At 38.4% G+C, this 21,721-nt stretch overlaps 2 protein-coding genes across 3 annotated transcripts in view; both read left to right on the plus strand.

Moving 5' to 3' along the window:
- The window catches only part of LOC107679771 (protein Daple-like), a 66,484-nt gene extending 47,397 nt beyond the window's left edge, over positions 1 to 19,087 (plus strand). For both annotated transcript variants that reach the window (XM_016475407.1, XM_016475406.1), the window contains exons 22-31: positions 743 to 886; positions 2,263 to 2,449; positions 2,622 to 2,767; positions 3,408 to 3,497; positions 3,637 to 3,923; positions 8,140 to 8,346; positions 10,297 to 10,371; positions 10,464 to 10,523; positions 14,572 to 14,819; positions 16,716 to 19,087. In XM_016475407.1, the coding sequence (XP_016330893.1) occupies positions 743 to 886; positions 2,263 to 2,449; positions 2,622 to 2,767; positions 3,408 to 3,497; positions 3,637 to 3,923; positions 8,140 to 8,346; positions 10,297 to 10,371; positions 10,464 to 10,523; positions 14,572 to 14,819; positions 16,716 to 17,618 (2,347 nt within the window). In that variant the 3' untranslated portion in view covers positions 17,619 to 19,087. The remainder of the gene's footprint in view (positions 1 to 742; positions 887 to 2,262; positions 2,450 to 2,621; positions 2,768 to 3,407; positions 3,498 to 3,636; positions 3,924 to 8,139; positions 8,347 to 10,296; positions 10,372 to 10,463; positions 10,524 to 14,571; positions 14,820 to 16,715) is intronic.
- Positions 19,088 to 19,685: 598 nt separating this feature from the next.
- Positions 19,686 to 21,721, plus strand: part of LOC107679763 (ovarian cancer G-protein coupled receptor 1-like) — a 4,972-nt gene continuing 2,936 nt past the window's right edge. Inside the window, exon 1 of the mRNA XM_016475401.1 lies at positions 19,686 to 20,264. The gene's annotated coding sequence lies outside the window, so the exon portion shown is untranslated. The remainder of the gene's footprint in view (positions 20,265 to 21,721) is intronic.

Raw genomic sequence — 21,721 nt, forward strand, 5'->3', positions numbered from 1 at the left:
CAACACTAGAGCAGTAGGAACAACTTTTGAGGATGCACAGTATTTCAGTTACTATATCATCATCGCAGTTAATTTTATATTATTATTGCCATTGTTCATTTGTTATAACCTCCTAGGGAATTGTGAATGTAAACCCCCAATGGACGTTGGTCAAGATATATGCCATCTTTAATTTGATGGAAATGAAAACGAGGCTGTGATGGATAGATGTACAATACATTGGTCATACTGTCTTCTTGAAGTCCTAGACCAGGGTTCCTCAAATCTTGCCCTGGAGGGCCAATGCGCTGCAGAGTTTAGCTCCAACCCTGATCAAACTCACCTACCCGGGATTTTCTAATGATCCTGAAGACATTGATTAGCATGCTCAGGTGTGTTTGATTAGGGTTAGAGCTAAACTCTGCAGGAAAGTGGATCTCGTGGGCCAGATTTGAGGATCCCTGTCCTAGACCATGTCTAGTTGTTAAAATTATTGTTTTATTTTTTCACTAGAAATGATTTGGAAAGACATTTTCAGTATTTTGTTGGCTGTACTGCTTGCTGGTCAGCTTCATTTTCATTGACAATGACATCAAATTAAATATAGCATCCTCCTTCGCTTCCTGGAAGATCAGTGGGGAAATCCTGCTCTACATGAGTTTTAATCAGAATGTGCTTCCTTATGCTCCTGAATCATTTGACTTGAATGTGTTTTAGAGAAAAGTTAAGTTGGAATCACTGTATGTGTGTTTGTGTTGAACAGATACACGGTTCTCCTGAAGCAGAAGGACGCTATGGAGGCACTGGAGGCGTCTCTACACAGGGACAGAGAGAGACTGGGAGAGGAAATTCACAAGAACACTCTTATCCTGGGGGAGAACCGCAGTTTGAGAGAAGAAGTAGACAGGTTAGAGACTCTTTTTATCAACAAAACACACTCAGTAGTCAGTTTTAAGTTGAAGACATTCATGAGGTTGAGGTGAAGGATTTACGCTAAATATGTACTGCCCTCTGCTGGCTGGAATAGACTACAACACTAGAGCAGTCATCGCAGTTAATTTTATATTATTATTGCCATTGTTCATTTGTTATAAAATATAATATGCACATACACAAAATTATTTTTTAAACTATAGGGTACAACAGTGGTTAAAGGCTCATTGAGGTAAATGGTGCGTTTGACTTTCTTCTCCTTTAAACCACTAGATGGTGTAAACCTTTAGGCACAGTGATTAATGTTATAATAAATAGCTGGCTGACATAATTAAATTCAGATGGTAAATATCATATATTAAGCTGGGTGTCCACCTCTGAGATAATCATCATATTTATAATGAAACCATCATGTTTAAAAAAAAAAAAAAAAAAAAAAAAAAAAAAAAAAAAAACTTCAGTACCTTTAGAATCTTTACGGTTTTATTTAAATGATTGTTACTGTCATTTTCAAAATGACCATATTTTAATGACAGTATATTGATTGAACAAAAATATTTTATTCTATTTATAAAAGTAAAGAGAAAATAGTACAAACTTTGCTAAAGTGATTGTTTTCAGCATGTATTATACAAAACATAATACATTAGCTGAAGTATTTGTATACATTTTATCTCTTGTGTGGAGTAAAAGGCCCACCTTGCCACCTCATACATTTGTAATATTTTTAAGTGAAACAAACCCCATTTATGGTTTATTTTCACACAAAATATGTTGCTCCATCAATGTTCAATAAAAAAAGAAAAATCTACAATTATGCATCTATGAAAAGCACCTTTTTCTTAAAGGGATAGTTCACCCAAAAATGAAAATTCTGTCATTAATTACTCACCCTCATGTCATTCCAAACCCGTAAGACCTTCGTTCATCTTCAGAACACAAATTAAGATATTTTTGATGAAATCCGAGAGCTTTCTGACCCTCTATAGACAGCAAGGGAACTGACACATTCAAGGCCCAGAAAGGTAGTAAGGACATCGTTAAAATAGTCCATGTGACAGCAGTGGTTCAACCGTAATTTAAGCTACGAGAATAGTTTTTATGTGCAAAGAAAACTATTTTAATGATGTCCTAACTACATTTCTGGGCCTTGAACGTGGTAGTTGCGTTGCTGTCTATGCAGGGTCAGAAAGCTCTCATATTAAGGTGTGCCTTTAGCCCTGTTGTACCCTTTGTATTTTAAACACATTATTTAGGTAAAATAAGCAACACATACAATTGAGGTCAAATGTTATAATATATTAAATACATAAAATGATACTATCTAAGCCTCTGATTATGTACCTCCAGACTGACACAGACGCACATGCAGCTGAGGCAGGAGTATGACAGCCTGCAACTGCAGACCAAAGAACTGAAGACCTCTCTGAACGAGTCCCAGCTGGAACTGAATCGCTGGCAGGCGCGTTACGACCAACTGAAAGAGCAGCATCAGGGCCTGGACATCTCAATGACCAAACTGGACAACCACTGTGAGGTGAGAGAGACCTTATAAACTAGATACACAATCTGCTTCTTCGGAGAACCCAGGACTATTATGCCTGTGATGTATTATACCATCACAGACGAGACTAGATATTGATCCCAGGCCTTGAAATTGATTATTTTTAGCAGCTAATGCTAAGATATCTTTCTTTCTCTCAATTTAGCTGCTAACCCGTTTGAAAGGAAACTTGGAAGAGGAAAACCATCATCTTCTCAGTCAGATCCAGATGCTCAGCCAACAAAATCAGACCCTGCTGGAGAGAACCATGGAGAGCAAAGAACTTTACCATGAAGAACAGAAACAATACATGTGAGCAGTGTGTCATCATATCATTTTTAATCAATGATTTCTAACCCCGGTACTTGGTATATGATCCTAGTAAAATGTATGATCTTGCTTTGTTGAAGCTATAAAACAGAAATTACAAATGAAAATATTAGTTGATTAAAATAGCTCTTTGTGATGAATGTCATACTTTGAGATTTCAGTTTAATTTTGGGTCTATTTTCTAAATGCATGCAAGTAACCTTATTGTGAATGATTCGTCTGTGCAGGTATGTTTGTTTATTTTATTTTTCCTACATTTTTGACCATATACTTTTTTACTTTTTTTTTTATTTTTACCTCATACTGTTTCATCAATGTCATAACTGGACCTTTCTTACGATTGAACATTCATATCTGCCTTCATCCAGTCAACAACTGCTACATAGAAACAAGTCCCCAGCCTATTCGATTGTCTGTTTCACTCAGATATATATCATAGAACGGGAAAAAAAATCTGTAGCTAATTCTGTCTCAGAACTACTTCAAATGAATATATTTATTATCTGGAGTACTTGATTGAGGTGTGGGGGTATCTAAGAAAACCTGTCGGGAAACTAATCAAGAAACTTATGGTCAAAATGTCCTAATGCCATGCTTTAAGTTGTATGGTTTTCTTTTACAGTGATAAGCTGAATTCTTTACGGCGACAGAAGGAGAAATTAGAGGAGAAGATCATGGACCAGTATAAGTTCTACGACCCGACTCCTAAAAAGTGAGTCCATCTGTGGAATCTAAACTGATCAAGACTGAATAGACTGTACTTCTAGGCCTATTTGTCAAGTTTAACTTCTTTTTACTATGAACTTTTAATTCAAAGAGAATATTTTGTGACATTTTTTTCTCTAACACAGGAGCCGGCATTGGGCTGGAGCCAAAGCAATAGCGAAATTCATCAAACCTAAGAAAGATAGTCAACGAGAACGAACTGACGCTCCACGCGAGAGAATCCGAAGCGCTCCAGACATCCCTCTGCCGGAGATCCCCACATGTATAGACTGTCCCGAGAGCGCAACACCCCTTCCCCCTCCACCGCTGCCCCCCAGACAGTCACGTCTCAGTCTGGACTCCATGAACAATCACTCTGCAGAGGAGAATCATATACAGTCCCCAACACTTTCACCCGCCCCCAACTGCCGAGGTGAGTGCTGCTGTCACAGGGCTGAACTGAGCCCTCACATGAAGTAACACAATGATTGATTCCATCCCAGTATTATTTAAAGGAATAGTTGAATAAAAAAAATGACAATTCTGTTATTTTACTCTCCTTGTCTGTGGAACATAAGAGAAGATATTTCGAGAAATTTCTTTTTTTTTTTTTCCTCTTATAAAATGGAAGATAGTGGTACCAAAACTTTTTGGTTACCAACATTCTTCAAAATATCTTCTTTTATGTTCCACAGAAGAAAGAAAGTCAAACAGGTTTGGAATGACATGAGGATAAGTAAATGATGACTGCCTTTTTGTGTGAACTATGCCTTTAAATCTCAACTGCATTATTTTTGACTTGGAAATTATACTATAATAGATAAGTGGCATCACCAATAGGGAAAGTGATGGTAAATTAGGCCAAATTGCTGTAGTATTGATTGTGAATTGCACTAGAGTCCATGTGAATCATATTCTAGATGCCCATTTTTAAGTGACTTTGGAGTCTTGGCTCCCAAACGAGTTCAAAAAGCAGCTTTCACACCAATTGAACATCCTCAGGTCTGCACTAAAAGAGTTTTAATACTTTCATTCAAACACATTTTAGTTGGCGTATACAAGCTTTATTGTGCTTCAGCTATCTGTCTTTTCCAATAGGGGGCGCCATGCGACTCTTTTTTTCAGGGTTACTATAATTACAACCTCTTTTTCCTCCTGACGTCCACTCAATGAACTAATCCCATTGTAAATTTCCAATTTCAGTCTATCATTTCTCAGCTTTCCAAGCACTAATACTTTCCCAAGTTTCATGGTATATTGCATGGCCAAAATAGTCTTCAAAGGGAACCTCGGGGGCTTCATTCTTCATGAATCATAAATGTAACCATGTTTTAATCTCTGAACCATCAAATTTTCTTCTCTTCCACTGACCCATCTCTCTCCTTGTCTGTGTATCTGTCTGTACATTAACCCTCACACACTCCAGCCCCACCAGCAGCGAAGCGTTTCCACTTTCTCAGGAGCAAGAGCCAGGAGAAAATGCGCGTTCAGGGGACGCCGCCGCCCTCTCGACGATCCATCACCAGACGCCTACGCTTCTGGTCCTCATCTGACAACATCGTTCCCTGCCCACCCGCCGAGCCCTTTCCGCATATCGGCCATTTCTAACACTTCATCCTTTCCATCATCATCACAATAGCCATAACAGCTGCTTACCTCATCATTACTCATCCCATATACCATTATTCATTGTTTTTTTTGTGTTTTTTTAACATCAAGCTACACTTACTAGCTAGCCAATGAACACTCTGAGCTAAACGCTAAAGAAAAAACACTCAGAAATAGATTCACCACCACAGGCTCAACAGTGCTAAATCAAAATAGAAACACACATACATAAGCACAACACACACCTTGCAACTCATATAAATGCTCTGGGGGGCTCTGGGACTGGGCTGTGGGACTCTGAATGCAACCCTGCAGTAAGTAATGTGTATTAAACAGAGTGAAATGCAGCCAGCTTTGCGCTTGCCATGAGAAATGTGTGTGTGATATTGCTCACACTGAATAAGGTGGGCTGAGGTGACCACAGTTGCTGCCTGCAGTCAATAGTAATTCAATTAAGTGCATGCATACAGAGAGAGATTGAAGGAGGAAGGCAGACGGAGGCGACAACTTCATCAGATACCTCTAGTTAAAAGATAGATTTATGCTGTGGCTTGTGAACGTGCATTGCTTAAGGTTTGCTCTGCAATATTTTACTTACATCCAGCAACCAGTGTCCATGTGTTTTTTGCATCTTTAACATTTCTCTCTGTACGTCCACTGTGCGTTATGTGCATGCGACTGTCCAATTTATGTTTAGGGGGTTCATTTGCAAATGAGATAAACTTGGCTGAGATGCATTGATTTATACCTTAGCCTTTTTATGTAGGGCACATTAATCCATTCCTGGGGGTGGGGATGTGTCCCATAATCACCATTCTTAAGACAGCACGAGGTATCTTAATTGTCCAGCTGCTTTAATAAGAATAAAATATTTGGATTTGCATGAAGATATTGCATTGTTACAAGTGTGATAAGATTTGTGTGTCATACAGAAGGAAAACCTCAACGACTGCACATCCTGTGAACTTATCTTTGATGTGAAACGGATGTTCACAACTTGAATTTTTGTGCGTGGACTATTTTTGTATCTCCCCATCTTAAGTTTTGTATTATATGTTTTAAAAAAGATGCAGAAATGCCTAGCAGTTAGCACGTTGAGATGTGGGGCACATACACACATTGCTTGTTTGCGTCTGGCATTTCCCATCTCATTTTTGTCATCAAAAGTGGAAAAAGGCTCAACAATTATGTAGGCTCTCTGACACATTGAGTTATGATGCTTACATATGTTAAGTTTATCTTGTGACTTTTCCCCTTCTCATTTCTGTCATTAAAAAAAAAAAAGAATTCAGTCACACATGAATTCTTAGCACATGCACTCTGACACACTGAGATGTGGTACGGATACACTAGGACACATCAGTAGGTCATTCACAAAACTCTTCACACAGTGAAGACAGACCAATTTTTGCACATGCTTACAAATTCTTTATTAAACCTAAGTCCAAAACCCGACAGAATACAAAACTGAAAAAGACAGCAGTTTGCTATATTTCTACAGTACTAAAACACTGATGTATATTGAATTATATTAGCTAGTTATGGAAGAATGAGATGATTTGAGAGAAGTGTTTTGGTAGTTTTAGTGCTTAGTGAATGTGTAAATAACTGCTGTGCCAAGCTGAAAGTTGGTGTGGAGAACTGTGTCAAGTTTAGAAAAAGTGACCTAAGTATTGAGAAATGTGTCCTAGCAATTGTAAGACCTCAAAAATTATGCACATGCACTTTCATACATTGAGCAAAAAAAAGAAGAACTGGTCTGCTATTGCTCAATGTAAATGTACTCTGGTACATTGAGTCATGATTTTAATACAGACAATGCATGTTTGAGTCTGGCTTGCAACATTTCCCTTCTTATTTATGTCATTTAAAGTCATTAAAAGCCCCAAAATTATGTAGAATAACTACTCTTGATGATTTTTCAGGCAGGTATAGTAACTACTTTTTCCTTTTAAAAATCATGTGAGGGATCGTTTTCAGCATGACTCTAATAAAGAGAATCTCGTGGAGCACCAGAGTTCCAGCTGGTGTTTTAGTTTGTCCACAGCAGTCAAGCTTAAAGGAATGTTTCGGGCTCAAGACAAGTTAAACTCTGTCGATAGCATCTGTGGCATGATGTCAGTTTATTAAAAAATGAATATTATTTGTTCCTCAATTTGTAAAAGCAAACAAAGTTCATGTTAACAGTAATGTCTGTGTCTGTGGGGCAAGAGATTGCGCCCGAATGTATGTTGATATGGGCACTTCTGGCTATACTGTATGTCGAAAGTATTGCCAAAAGACTTAAACGGATAGATCACCCAAAAAAAAGAGAAAATTCTGTCATAATTTACTCACCCTAATGCTTGAGGTTTGAAGACAAAAGAAGATATTTTGAAGAATGTTGGTAACCAAAACTGGTAGTAACTGGCTTCCATAATTGGGAAAAAATACTATTCAGTGGAGACCAGAAACTGTTTAGTACCCAGCATTCTTCAAAATACCTGTTGTTTTCAGTAGAACAAAATTCATACAGGTTTAGAACAACATAAGGGTGAGTAAATGCTGATAAAATGTTCATTTTTGGGTGAACTATTCCTAAGAAGATATGATAGAATCACTCACCAACCTTGTCATTCAAGTTATTGTACAATCTTTCAACTCTTGCATGACAATGTAAAGCCTATAAGTCCAGTGACTTTTGGATGTTAAATATAAGATGATTTTGACAACTTTGCATCTCACATTTTTGCATGCCCCATAAATGTCCAGTGTAGGAGTATAACGGAAACCATGAGTATGAGTCACAGATGCTGCTGATACAGCTTGACTTGTATTGAACCTGGAATGTTCCTTTAACTGTCTAAAACTGTCACTGGTGTCCTGCTTAAGTGTTTTTTGGAGTTGATTCATTTTACTAACACATGCTTGTGCTTTTGACCCAACACCTTCTCTTACGCAGCTGCCCACAGAATCACTGGAGCCCAGCAGCAGCGCTTGCACTGCACATGCTCTGTATGCACTCACAGACACTGACCTTTTCTCTTGATTTTTTTTTTAAGTGTTGAACGACAGTGGAGGGTCCAGAGGCAGAGAGGGCTATCGCTCAGTAGGGGGTGGTAGTGAGAGCATGAATGGGTACGAAGATCTGATCCGGTGGCGGGGCCGAGAGCCAGGAGCCACCTGTTCAACTCCACTGAGCCGCAACTCCCACAATGCACCAGGCTACACGTCGTCCTCCAGCATGCGGCCGGGACGCAGGCCAAAGGGTAACGCTAAATTATGTCGTTTAGTAGACTACATGTCAGCAGCCTTGAGCCTCAAATGACAGACCGTGTTCGCTAGTAAATTTACTCATCCTTAGAGGCACTTTATGATTGATCGGTTTGTATTGTATTGTATTGAAATTGCAGCAGACTTTTAGTTTTCACTAATAAAGGAATATTTTGGGTTAAACACAAAGGGATAGTTAACCCAAAAATGAATATTCTAATTTTCTCACCCTTTATGTTGTTCTAAACCTGTATGACTTTGTTTTTGTCTATACTATGAAAGTCAGTGGGGATCCAAAATAGCATTGGACTCATTTACGTTGATTGTATGGACAAAAAAACACTGAAACATTTTTCACAATACAAAGTTTTTTATGTTCAGCAGAATAAAGAATGTCATTTGGAATGACGTGAGGGAGAAAAAAGGTTGATAGAACATTCATTTCTGGGTAGACTTCCCGTTTTGTCTCTGTTGCTGTAAGCTGAAAATAGTCCCATTTCAAAAGGAAGATTTCAATCAATTTTGAAATATACAACACATTTAGATTAATATACTTAGAATATACATATATATATATATATATATACATACAGCATACAGTTATATGCTACTGTTCAATAGTTTGCAGTTGGTAAGAATTTTGTTTTTTTACACAAGTCTCTTAAATATATTTATATTCTATTGATCAGTTGATATTTGCTCAGCAAAAGCATATTGATTGGGAAATATTATTACAATTTAAAATAACTTTTTTCTAATTAATTATATTTTCAAATTCAATTTTATTCCTGTGATGGCAAAGCTGAATTGTCAGCAGCCATTACTCCAGTCTTCAGTGTCACATGATCCTTCAAAATGATCCTGCTCAGGAAACATTTACTGTTATCAAAAATGTTGAAAACAGTTGTTTCGCTTAATGTTTTTATCGATACATTTTTTCGGGATTCTTTGGTGAATAGAAAATTTTAAAATAGCATTTATTTGAAATATAGTATTTTGTTAGTTTATTAATGCCTTTACTGTCACTTTTAATCATTTTAATACATCCCTGCTGAATAAAGCTTTTAAATTCTTAAAGACTTACTGGCCCCAAATTTGAACAGAAATGTACATTATACAACAAAAGCTTAAAAAATTCGGTTTATTATTTTGTTTTCAAACTCTGGATTCTTCAGTAAAAAAGTTTGTTATTTAAGAGCTGTAAAGCTGTCTTCTGTAAATCATCCTTTTGAAATGGGACTATCTTTCTAGCTAGATGTCTGCTTTGGGAGTTGCAGTTGTATTACTATAAACATCATTCATTTTTCAATTTGAGGGATGAGTGGAAATAATTTTCCTTTGGTAATCAATAGCAGGCCATGGATAGAGCTTAAAGCGGCATCCCGCTAGCCAAGTTTTTAAACCGATTTCTAGTCATAAGGTTAAATTATGGTGGGTGTTCACAGTTAATGGCCCTACCTACTCACTCAACCGTTCTACTTATAATGTGTAATGTACCACCATATACACTAAGGGCTTCAGCTTTAAACACCACTGACCCTCTCAGTGACTCTCACCTCCCAGCCAAAAAGCCCGAAGCTCATTTCATCAAGTCCCTGTCAGCATAATAACAAAGCGTTTGTTCTAAATGAATGTTTATTTTCAAGTGCTTCAAGCTTTCTCAGATATCCACTGCACTGCGTAAACAAGCAGTCATGTTCGTACAGACGCACACAGGAAGACTGCAGTAGCCAAAGGCCCATCGTGTCCCATAATGACACTGTCCTTAGGAGAGCATCTTTAAAAGGGAAACTGAATTGTGTGAAATAAAGATAATGATAATAATAATTAGTGGTACTAATTAATCAAATGTCTTTATGAAATATTGAAAGAGGGATGAACTAAGACTGCTGTGTATATACTGATATATTCAGTGCCTCATTGTTGGGCGACACTCTTATTTGCAGGATTGGTCTCAGAGGAAGACTTGCGCCATCATTCCCCAGATGCTGGCTTTGGGAGCGGTGTCCATGGAAACACAGGTAAGAGAATGAACTAAATCAATACATGTTGCCTCGACAGCCTCGCTTTATTTCTTTATGCGCTTATATGTGATATGTGCCCCCCTCTATAGGCCACCGGCCCAGCTCTGCCGAATTCACCTCCAGCAGCAATTCCCCTGTCAGCTCCAAAGGTGTGTGTGTGTGTGGTCTATTACATATGCACCTTATTAGCCAGCTATGGAAACTGCCACCCCCACACACTCTCTATCTCAAGTACTATTGAGACAGTAATGGTTTCTCAGAGTTAAACAAATGTCTTTACAAGAATATTTGCAGAAATTAATTTGCAGAGGCAGCTCTGTTGTTGAGCAAGCATTATTTTATCATAAATAATTCAATTATTTAAATATTCAAAATATTCATTATTTAAGCCAGTGAAATTGTTTTTTTTTATGTTAGTCTATATTGTGGTATAATACTGCTTTTCAAAAGTTTGGGCTCAGTAAGATTTTATTTATAAAGAAATTAATCATCAAGGATGCGTGTAATCATCAAAGAATCCTGAAAAACTGTATCATGGTTTCCACTAACATTAAAAAGCACTGCTGTGTTCAGCTTTGATAATAAGAAATGTTTCTTGAGCAACAGATTGGCATATTAGAATAATTTCTGAAGGATCATGTGACACTGAAGACTGGAGTAATGATGCTGAAAATTCAGCTTTGTATCAGGATTAAATTACATTCTAAACGTATATTAAAATGGAAAACAGTTATTTTAAATTGTACGAATATTTCACAATGCTACTGTTTTATTTGTATTTAGCAAATAAAGGCAGCCTTGGTGAGCATAACAGACTTCTTTCAAAAAGATTTTAAAAAATCTTACCAAAACCAAACTCCAGGGTATATTTCAGATTAACCAATCACTACAAATGGAACATAAAAAGTAATATAATTGGATAGCAACTTTACATGCTGTCTTTCTCTCTAAGTGGGTGTTTTTTGACCAGAAAAAGCTATGGGCCAGTCCTTTTGCCATTTAGTCAACGGTCTGACTATGTGAGAATACCCTTATAATGACCTTTGAGACAGTTTACTCATTTGGCGACTCAATTTTCTGACTGGTGCGGCAGTGTGATTTGTGGTGCTTGCTAACAAAAGATAAAAAGGATGATGTGCTTTTAATGATAAACATCTTGCATTATTTCCATCATTAATGAGAGATCACTTCATAATAGTGCGAGCTATTAGTGCCATGTGTTTTCTTATGAACTCTTTAGACTAAAAAATGTGTTGGTTGTGAAAGCTCTTCCTTCCTTCCTCCTTTTTTTTTATTAGTGGTGTTTGATAAGGCAAGCATCACTACCCTAGTGAAAAATTGTAATTAAAGCTATCTTTAGGTATACTTAAATAGCCTTTTATTGAATTAAAATGGCCGTTTTTGAGGGTGTATTCACACTTGGCATGTTTGGTTTTATTAAAGAATACCAGTTTTTTGCTCGCCATAGTCGCGATGTTTTTCATTACAGTTCGGTACAGAACCACATCTCTTTGCAGCAGATCTTTGTTTGTTTGTATGACAGAGGAATTCCTGCTGCTGTTTTGACACATTTTGTAAGCTCTTCAGAAGTTCTCTGCTGGTAAAATTGTCATAATATGTACGCATATACAATAAGCGCATTGTTTTGGATGTTCAGCAAAAATATACGTCATAAAAGCCCCTTGGTTCTTGTGAACGCTAAACAAACCAGGACTAAATGTATAATTTTTCTTGTTGGTTCGGACCAAAAGAACAAAGAACTAAACTACAAGTGTGAACACATTCTGAAAATACTGTTAAAACTTGAACGAAACTACAAGTGCACATTGAGTACACTCATTATGCTCAGTCCTTGTCATCTCAAGGGAATTACTGTTGCTCATATGAAGAATTTGAGATTTGAACATGCCCGTAACATTAGGTTCAGCACATAGTAGGGACATTGCGAAGCCATCACACTTTTATTTGGTGGATAATAAACCATGCAGAAAAAATCATATAGATTTGCACTGAAGAACGCTGATCCATATCTACAGACCAGAATACCATGGATGAATGATATGGTCTCTTTTGAGTTGGGCCAGTAAGCAACCACCTAGCAATGCCCTAGTAACTAATTACCACCGATAACACCTTAAAAACCACATAGCATCATGTTTATAAATGCTCTGAACACCTTAGCATCGCCAAACCTCACACATCAAATTGTTCACACTACAGTAAAATTGATTTCATTACCATGCAAAGTGTCAAGTAAAAGCCCAGCAGCACTTAGCAGAGGCCAATTTCTCGTCAAGTCAGATGTTGATTTAGAAGGCCGTTACATCACTCTGATGTTTGTGAGTGCATGTAAATGCTGAAATGACCAGCCATGATTATACTTACTGTGTGAATAGCACTGTTGACACACACAAACCTCATTATTAGCTACAGTGGCATGTGAAAGTTTGGGAACCCCTTGCAGAATATGTGAATAATTTTAACAAAATAAGAGAGATCATACAAAATGCATGTTATTTTTTATTTAGTACTGTCCTGAGTAAGGTATTTGACATAAAATATGTTTTTGTACATTTTGTCCACAAGAAAAAAAAATAGCTGAAATGATTAAAATAACCCCATTCAAAAGTTTGGGAACCCTTGGTTCTTAATACTGTGTGTGGTTACCTGGATGATCTACCACTGTTTTTTTGTTTTGTGATGGTTGTTCATGAGTCCCTTGTTTGTTCTGAACAGTTAAACTGAGCACTGTTCTTCAGAAAAATCCTCCAGGTCCTGCAGATTCTTCAGTTTTCCAGCATCTTTTGCATATTTGAACCCTTTCCAGCAATGTATGATTTTGAGATCCATCTTTTCACAACCACACACAGTATCAAGAACCAAGGGTTCCCAAACTTTTGAATGGGGTTATTTTTTATAATTTCAGCTATTTTTTTTTCTTGTGGACTAAATGTAAACATCTTTTATGTCAAATACCTTACTCAGGACAGTACTAAATAAAAAAATAACATGCAAACGCATCACTTCGCATAAGAAGGCCTTTATTAACCCCCCCGGAGCCGTGTGGAGTAGGTTTATGATGGATGAATGTGGATGGAGACACTTTCTTCAGCTTCGTACTCGTTGGTCCCGTTCACTGCCATTATAAAGCTCGGATGCGTCAGGATATTTATTAATATATCTCTGATTGTGTTCATCAGAAAGAAGAAAGTCATGTACACCTAGGATGGCTTGAGGGTGAGTAAAGCTTGGGGTAATTTTCATTTGAAAGTGAACGAATCCTTTAAGGGCCACACTAACAATAAATACATTGAAAATAATGCACTATAAACATGTTTGTCAACATGTAAGCTTTTATGAAGCAAATCAAGGAGTGAATTGTCAGAAACGGGTATCTGTTGGGCATGATTCAAGTTAAAAACACAATGGCAGAAATATTATATTTAGTAAATCTTACTGAAAATAGATGATTAATACATTTACAGTGCCGCTTTAAAGTTTGTGAACCCCTTGCAGAATCTGAAAAATTTTAACAAAATATTTTTTTTTATTTAGTACTGTCCTGAGTAAGATATTTTACATAAAGGATGTTTACATTAAGTCCACAAGACAAAAAAATAGCTGAATTTATTAAAAATGACCCCGTTCAAAAGTACCCCATTCTTAATACTGTGTGTGGTTACCTGGATGATCTACAACTGTTTTTTTGTTTTGTGATGGTTGTTCATGAGTCCCTTGTTTGTTCTGAACAGTTAAACTGAGCACTGTTCTTCAGAAAAATCCTCCAGGTCCTGCAGATTCTTCAGTTTTCCAGCATCTTTTGCATATTTGAACCCTTTCCAGCAATGTATGATTTTGAGATCCATCTTTTCACAACCACACACAGTATCAAGAACCAAGGGTTCCCAAACTTTTGAATGGGGTTATTTTTTATAATTTCAGCTATTTTTTTTTCTTGTGGACTAAATGTAAACATCTTTTATGTCAAATACCTTACTCAGGACAGTACTAAATAAAAAAATAACATGCATTTTGTATGATCTCTCTTATTTTGTTAAAATTATTCACATTTTCACAGATTCTGCAAGTGGTTCCCAAACTTTCACATGCCACTGTATCTTTTAAAGTGCACATTTTTATGAAATCTTACACTCTTAAATTTTACAGTTCATGTTTTAATTTCCTGTCTTCCTCCAGGTTCTCTGGACTGCCTGCAGGGCCGATCTGCCAGTCTGTCCAGTGATGACGTTGTCGGACTGGGACGTGAAGGCTCACGTCTCAGTCAGTCATCTCTGATTCCTCGTAGCTCCACCCTTCCCTGTGATGCCCTGTCTGCTTCACGCTCTTCCCAGCGGCCCACCTCTCAGCGGCCATCCTCTCCTGGCAGCGAAATGGTCACCCTGGAGGAGTTCTTGCATGAGAGTAACGCACTGTCCCCACCCACTGTAAGTTGTTTTAATACTAACAACGTTTTAGCACTTCTCAGCAGACTTGTTTGTTTGATGGTTTGACCTTTTGGGGAAGTCGTGGCCTAATGGTTAGAGAGTCGACTAGTAACCCAAAGGTTGCGGGTTTGAGTCTCATACCAGCAGGGATTGTAGGTGGGGGGAGTGAATGTACAGCGCTCTCTCCCACCTTCAATACCACGACTGAGGTGCTCTTGAGCAAGGCACCGAACCCCCAACTGCTCCCCGGGCGCCGCAGCATAAATGGCTGCCCACTGCTCCGGGTGTGTGTTCACGGTGTGTGTGTGTTCACTGCTGTGTGTGTGCACTTTGGATGGGTTAAATGCAGAGCACTAATTCCAAGTATGGGTCACCATACTTGGCCACATGTCACGTCACTTTTTTTTCGCTTTTTTGAAGAATTAATGACACATTACTAGAAGAATTTGCATACATTTGCAGGGGATTTTAAAATGTGTGGTGAATCTCACATCGTTCAATTATCCTGTATCTTTTTTAACATATCAAGATTATGTGTGCATATTTATGCAGTGAGAATAGCAAAAGGGATTTTTTAAAAATATTTAACTCATGATCCGTAGAGACATTTACGCTCCTAATTAAATTACACCTGATGTTTGACGCTGCACTATGGATTGTTGTTTGCTAATTGGGGATTATTAAGATAATGTCTTTGAGTGCTGTGTGAAATGTTCGTAATGGAGACACTGAGTGATGGACCTTCGCCATCATCTCTATCTTTTACCGAAATACAGTAGATTTCAATGTGTTTCTGTTGTAAGACATGGTGCAAATTATAAGAAATGCATGCAAAGGATTCCCATGGTTATGAACAAACCTCAAGTTTGACAAATCTGGAGGGAAATCATTTTAAAACAATTATTTCTAGCAATAAGGAATATTTGGGGGTCAGTGGAAAAAAAAATCATTATTTCTTTGAGTTGCCGAAGTATATAAAATATATCAATGTTTTAAAATAGTTTTTAACACCTTATTTTTTTTTTTTTAATATATACACATTATTATTTACTGTCATATTTAAGTCACAACATTAATTGCAGTTATTTAATTTAATTAACAATTCTTTGTTCAGTTAGTCCTTAGTTTTAACAGTGAGAATAAAATGTTTTTTTGTTTATTATAGGCATATATCTAACAATTTGTATCCCCACTGTTGGAATAAAGTATTATTAGTAGGGGTGTAACGGTACACACATTCGTACCGAACCGTTTCGGTACGGGTCTTTCGGTTCGGTACGCATGTGTACCGAAAAGGCTTCCTATAGTTTTAAGCATAAGCTGAGGTCGTTTTTTATCACTAAGAAAATTTAAACTATAACTGAATGCATTTAAAGAAAGGGTCCCCCCCGCTGTACCGAAAGCATACCGAACCATGACGTTAAAACCGAGGTACGTACCGAACCGTCATATTTGTGTACCGTTACACCCCTAATTATTAGTAATATAAAGTATTATGAAGCAGTATTTTCTAGTGCATTTTCATGGTCACACTTTATTTTAAGGTGTAATTCTCGCTATTAACAAACCATTAACTATGACTTTGCCTCAATAAACTCCTAATTTGCTGCTTATTAATAGTTAGTAAGGAAGTTGCTAAGTTTAGGTATTGGGTAGGATTAGGGATGTAGAATATGGTCATGCAGAATATGTGATTTATAATTAGCCACAATGTTAATAATAGGCATGCTAATAAGCAACTAGTTAATAGTGAGAATTGGTCCCTATACTAAAGTGTTACCATTTTCATAACATTTTAATTAAATGTTTGGCAATTTTTCCAATACTGAAATTGGGGCACAGTTAAAACCACATGCTTTTTGCAAAAATATTTATGATGATTTAAATGTCTTTCAGGTGCAGACAGGAAGTCGAGAGGATCTGATGACTGATTATTTCACCAGATCTACTCGACCTGTCCCTCTGCGAGATGGCGCTAAAACCCCCACCAATTATGTCACGCCAACCATCAAGACTACTCCACCAGAACTAGATGGTCGGGCCCCAAAACTTGGACACAGTGTCAAACCGAGCGTTCGGCTCACAGAGACCTCCACACCTCCTTCTCATTCGCAAACCCTTCCTAACAGAGGAGCAGGACTGAGGTCTGCACCTTTGCAGCAGTCCAGTCCTCGCGGAGGTGTGGGCAGCAGCACCAGCCTGAGTCGTACATTTAGCCTGGCCTCCGCAGACCTCCTCTGCTCCAACGGGCCGGACGCTTACCGTAACGAGGCAAATTCTCCCAGCCAAAACGAAGTGGTGATGAGGAGGTCTGGAGTAGTCAACAGAGAAAGACCGATGTCCGCTAGGCTGGCTGGTTCTTCGCCGCTGCCTGGAGACCCAGGGTACATATCCGTGGACCCCCGCCGTCTATCTCTCGCTCCACCGAGAGATGAGTTGTCCCTAGCTAGTCCGCCTCCAGTGCACTCTTCGTCTATGTCACTGCAGGCTGAACGGGAATACGTTGGGAGCGGTAGCAGCAGGGCAGGAGCGGTCCGTTCTGGACCTGCTCAAACCCGAGCAGCCCCACATCGTGGTGAGGTGGCCATGGTGTCTCCGGTGCGAGCCGTATCGGCGCTGAGGCTGAAGGATTTGGAGGAGGAACCTCGGGAGCAAAGGCAGGCAGAGTCGCCTGTGTTGAAGAAAGCAGACACTGCGGACTTAAGCTACGCCACCAAGGAGCAGCCCACCAGCAAGCCTGCTTCTCCAGACCCCAACAATGACCCTCAGACTGTTTGGTATGAGTACGGCTGTGTGTAGAACCTCAGACTTGGTTAAGAAACACGTATGAAACTGCACTGTTAACAAATAAAAGCCCCAGGCAGCTCTGGGAGACTGGTCATGTCCTTCCTCTCTAAGTTTCTCTAGGTGCTTCAAAGGCACCAGTTGCATTTGAAGGTCTTGCACATGTTCACACTGACCTGAAAACTAATGTATGGGGCACTTGAATGTATTTTCCCCCTTCGTATCCAATTGAATGCCATTGATTTCCGCAGCTCTCCGCAGCTCCATGGCAGGCCAGTTCACGTTCTATTCTGAATGTGGAAAACAAACGTTGGGCTGTGTGCTAGGAGCCACTCCCAGCGTAATTACTGAGTAGCGACTGCATCCATCTTTAGGAGGCGCAGGACAGTTGCAGGTCCATCACCGAGACAGCCTCATAGGGACCCATTACGGGAAGCGGCCTCTCTCTCATTCGCTCCCTGCTGACATACCAAACAATCTGCTCTTTTCTGCTTCTTGTGGGTGACCATGTATTCGCTGTAGGACCTGGGTTTGGCTCAGACTGCATTCAGAAGCACGCAACACTGAGCCAGAAAGAGAGACGGACAGAAGATCATTGGACATGAGAATAAGAAAGCACCTACCTTGTGATATAAGGTGGAAGAATGTATCGGGAATCGGTTTTGAGGGGGAATCTGGAGTGCTGGACATGTTGGCAAGTTTCACACAAGCATTTAATGTAGTACTAAAAAGAAATTGAAGTTTAGTTTGGTGTTTTTTTGTTGTCGTTTGTTTAGTTTTGTTTTTCCAACACATTCATTTTATAACACTGCACAACTGTTCTTTTATTGGTTTATTTATTAATGTCCTTGAGACAATTAATGACACTTGTTTGTGTGGTTGTTTTGAAGTGTGTGTATGCAAGTGTATGCCTCATTTTTCCAAAACTGCTTTTTTGTTTTGCGTAATTGATTGGTTAAGTCTGATGATGTTGAACACTGGGAGAACGTAGTCTGATTATAATTTTATTTTTCGTAAGAGAAGTATGTATGTAAAAAAGCCCATGGAATCCTGGAATCCCTCACTCATGTCACCAACCTAGCACCCCTTGTTCCTTGTCAGTGGTGCTTTTCTGCCATCTCGTGTCACCATCTCCAACTTCTGATGGTCAAAGGCAAGAGCTGATCACCAAAGGCAATGGTGTATCTTCATAGAAATATATTTGGATCAAGCATTCACACTGGGTGTGTGAATATAAGGAGAGCCTCCTGTTTGAATGTGCACAACTACTGGTTAAATGATTTTAGATAAACAGTTGTTTTTATACACTACTGCACATGAACATAGATCAGTGCCTGTAAGAGATTGTGTGTTTGATGTAAGGAGTAGATACTCTAACAACCTTTTACACTTAATGTTAAGTTTATTGTGAATGATAGAAGCCTGTTTAGAGAAAGCTGTTTTCCAAAACCTGAACTCTTTGTAATAAAGCTTTTTTTTAATAATCTCTGGAGTTGGTTTTAGTAAATTACACGAGTAAATTCATTTTTATGACATGCATAAAGTTTAAAACTGATTTTCTAGCTCTCGGAATAAATTAACATCAAAATTAAACATACAAAATCGTAAAACATTTTTTTTAATAATTATGCCAGAATGGTTAAAGGGGTTGCAGCATATCTTGAGATGCCGCTTGATCTCTCCAGCTAATTTGGCACCAAATGTTGAGTTATAGTTACTGATAAACTTATATTTCCCACAGATTTCAAGACAAAATACTTGTTTGGTCTTCTTTCAATAACTTCAACAACTCTTATTTCAGTAACAAGAGCTAAAGTTTGAACTTGACGAATGAAGCTACAAACTGAGAAAAGAGATGAGATTTAGCCTAGTTGTCCTGACATGTAAAGTGTCTAAGTTATGACTTGGTTGTCACAATGTTAAATTTTTTTGTAACAGGAAATCATGCAGTAACAGGGTTGGATCAAATATGGGATTCTCCCCCATATTTTTTCATGCTAGCTTAAATTTATGTTAAATAACAGTTTACCAAACATATCTAGTCTCACAAAAATAGGACACCAAAGTGTGAGTATTCGAGGAGTGCAACAGTTTGAAACGCGTCCTTTCCTTTGCGCTCGGTCCAAACGCTGTGAACAATTTCACTGAAGAAACCTTAAATGTTTACTTATGCATACATCACATACATAATTACCCTTATTCCCAACAGGTAGATAAACAATGAGTCTATTATGCGACGGAGCTGCCTACCTAGACAGCACTTCGGACATTAGGCTACAGTTGCGTTCTATGGTTCATCTGACTCTGAACGCAGCTGTAATGGCCAGGCATGCTGTCTGTGCAGGCAGGTCACTATAGGATATGAGACGCATCCTGTGTCTGTGGAAGGCACTTGAAATGAGTGTATGAGTAATTGCGCGCATCACGTAAAAACTGTTGACGCAATTAAAATTTTCCCCCTTTCCGACGCGACAACCCCGGAACCCGGGAGTGATGTTATTTCTGAAAAAAAAAAAAAAAAAAATCACCCCCACGAGTAAACGAATAGAAACAGGCAAAACTCAATAAAAGAGTCGGTGGAGCGGTTGAGCTTGAGAATGTTTATCACGCTTCAGAAATGCCTCGAATGAGTCGCGTGGGATTAAAACCAGCAATCTTAAGGTAATGTACTTTCATTAAGTCTGATATACTCTCCTATTCCTTAAAAACATATAGTACATTAGTTGTTGCTACAGTAAACTGAGTAGCTACGTAGTAGGCTATTATGTTCTACTGTCAATAAAAAATCAAATGAAAAAGCAGGAGACAGGAATGCAATGAACATTTCTAATAGGCTACGTTTAAAATCAGTTATAACGAAACTTATAATCATTGTGGTATTTTGCCAAAATATGGTTACCATGCTATTCGTGTAGTAAACTAGGCAATTAAATGATGCTGATTAATATTTTACAGCTTTCCAACAGCTATTTGTGAAGCACTTTTACAATAATTATAGCGTATCAGCCAGACCATTTCTTAAGTACGTACTACAAGTGAGAATCTACAAATTGCACTTCTGTCCAACATCTGTGAAATTATTCAGACACATTTATTAAGCTGTGCTACCAATGACTGTTACAATTTTATAATGTGATCATAGGCTACCTACTCCAAATGGTGTAATGAATTGCGCACAATAGAGCAATACTACATTAATAATAAAAACGAATATTACCGACTAATACTAGTTTTTTCTGTATTACAACACGTTTTACGTGTCAAACTTTTGTCAAAATGCAACCGGTGGGATTACAGTAGGCTACGTGGCTTTAATAGGTTTCATGTCGAAATTAAGCGTGCCAGCTAGAGAGAGGCACGTTCAAGCACAAGTTCGACCACATTTGCGGTCAGAGAAGCGTTATTAGGTTTATGTTATATGGCAATCAGTCCCTAATAATCGACCTGAATTAGGCTAAACATGCTCAGCAGTTTTTTTCCCCCTTTGTTTTGTTTCATAATTTCATTTATGCAAGAATTGGGTGGCAGAAAATCTAATCTAGAACTTTTCTATTTCTGCTGTGTAACAATAAAAGTGTGTGTGTGTGTGTGTGTGTGTGTGTAGATAGATATAGATTTGACTTTGAATTCTGATTGGATAAGATGGTTTGAAGCAGAGATTCACATCTCATTACATTATTCTGACCAAACCATTTTTGGTTCTGAACAGGAAGTGAACTGCTTGTGTTATCATATACAGTATAGGACTTCATCAAAGTTTCATAGAGGAAAACGTCTCAGGTTACTTATGTAACCATGGTTCCCTGAGTAGGGAACGAGACACTGCGTCCTCTAGGGGTCGCTATGGGGGAACGCCTCGTCGTGACCCGTGTCTGAAGCATACATTGAAAAAACACCAACTCGTTGGCCGGTGACAGCCATGACGTCACTACCGGTGCGACTATAGTATAAATAGGCGCCGGGAGCACACATCATTCACTTCTTCGTCTGAAGCTTGCGTCTGCAGCATGGCAAGAAACCTAGACCGAAGCCTCTAGACCGGACCATCAGAAAGATGGTCACTATGAAGCCATAGAACCAACCAAACCTAATAGGTCCAGCATAGGAGACTATAATGC

The sequence above is a fragment of the Sinocyclocheilus anshuiensis genome, unplaced genomic scaffold (assembly GCF_001515605.1).
Source record: "Sinocyclocheilus anshuiensis isolate Anshui unplaced genomic scaffold, SAMN03320099.WGS_v1.1 scaffold676, whole genome shotgun sequence".
Lineage (NCBI taxonomy): Eukaryota > Metazoa > Chordata > Actinopteri > Cypriniformes > Cyprinidae > Sinocyclocheilus > Sinocyclocheilus anshuiensis.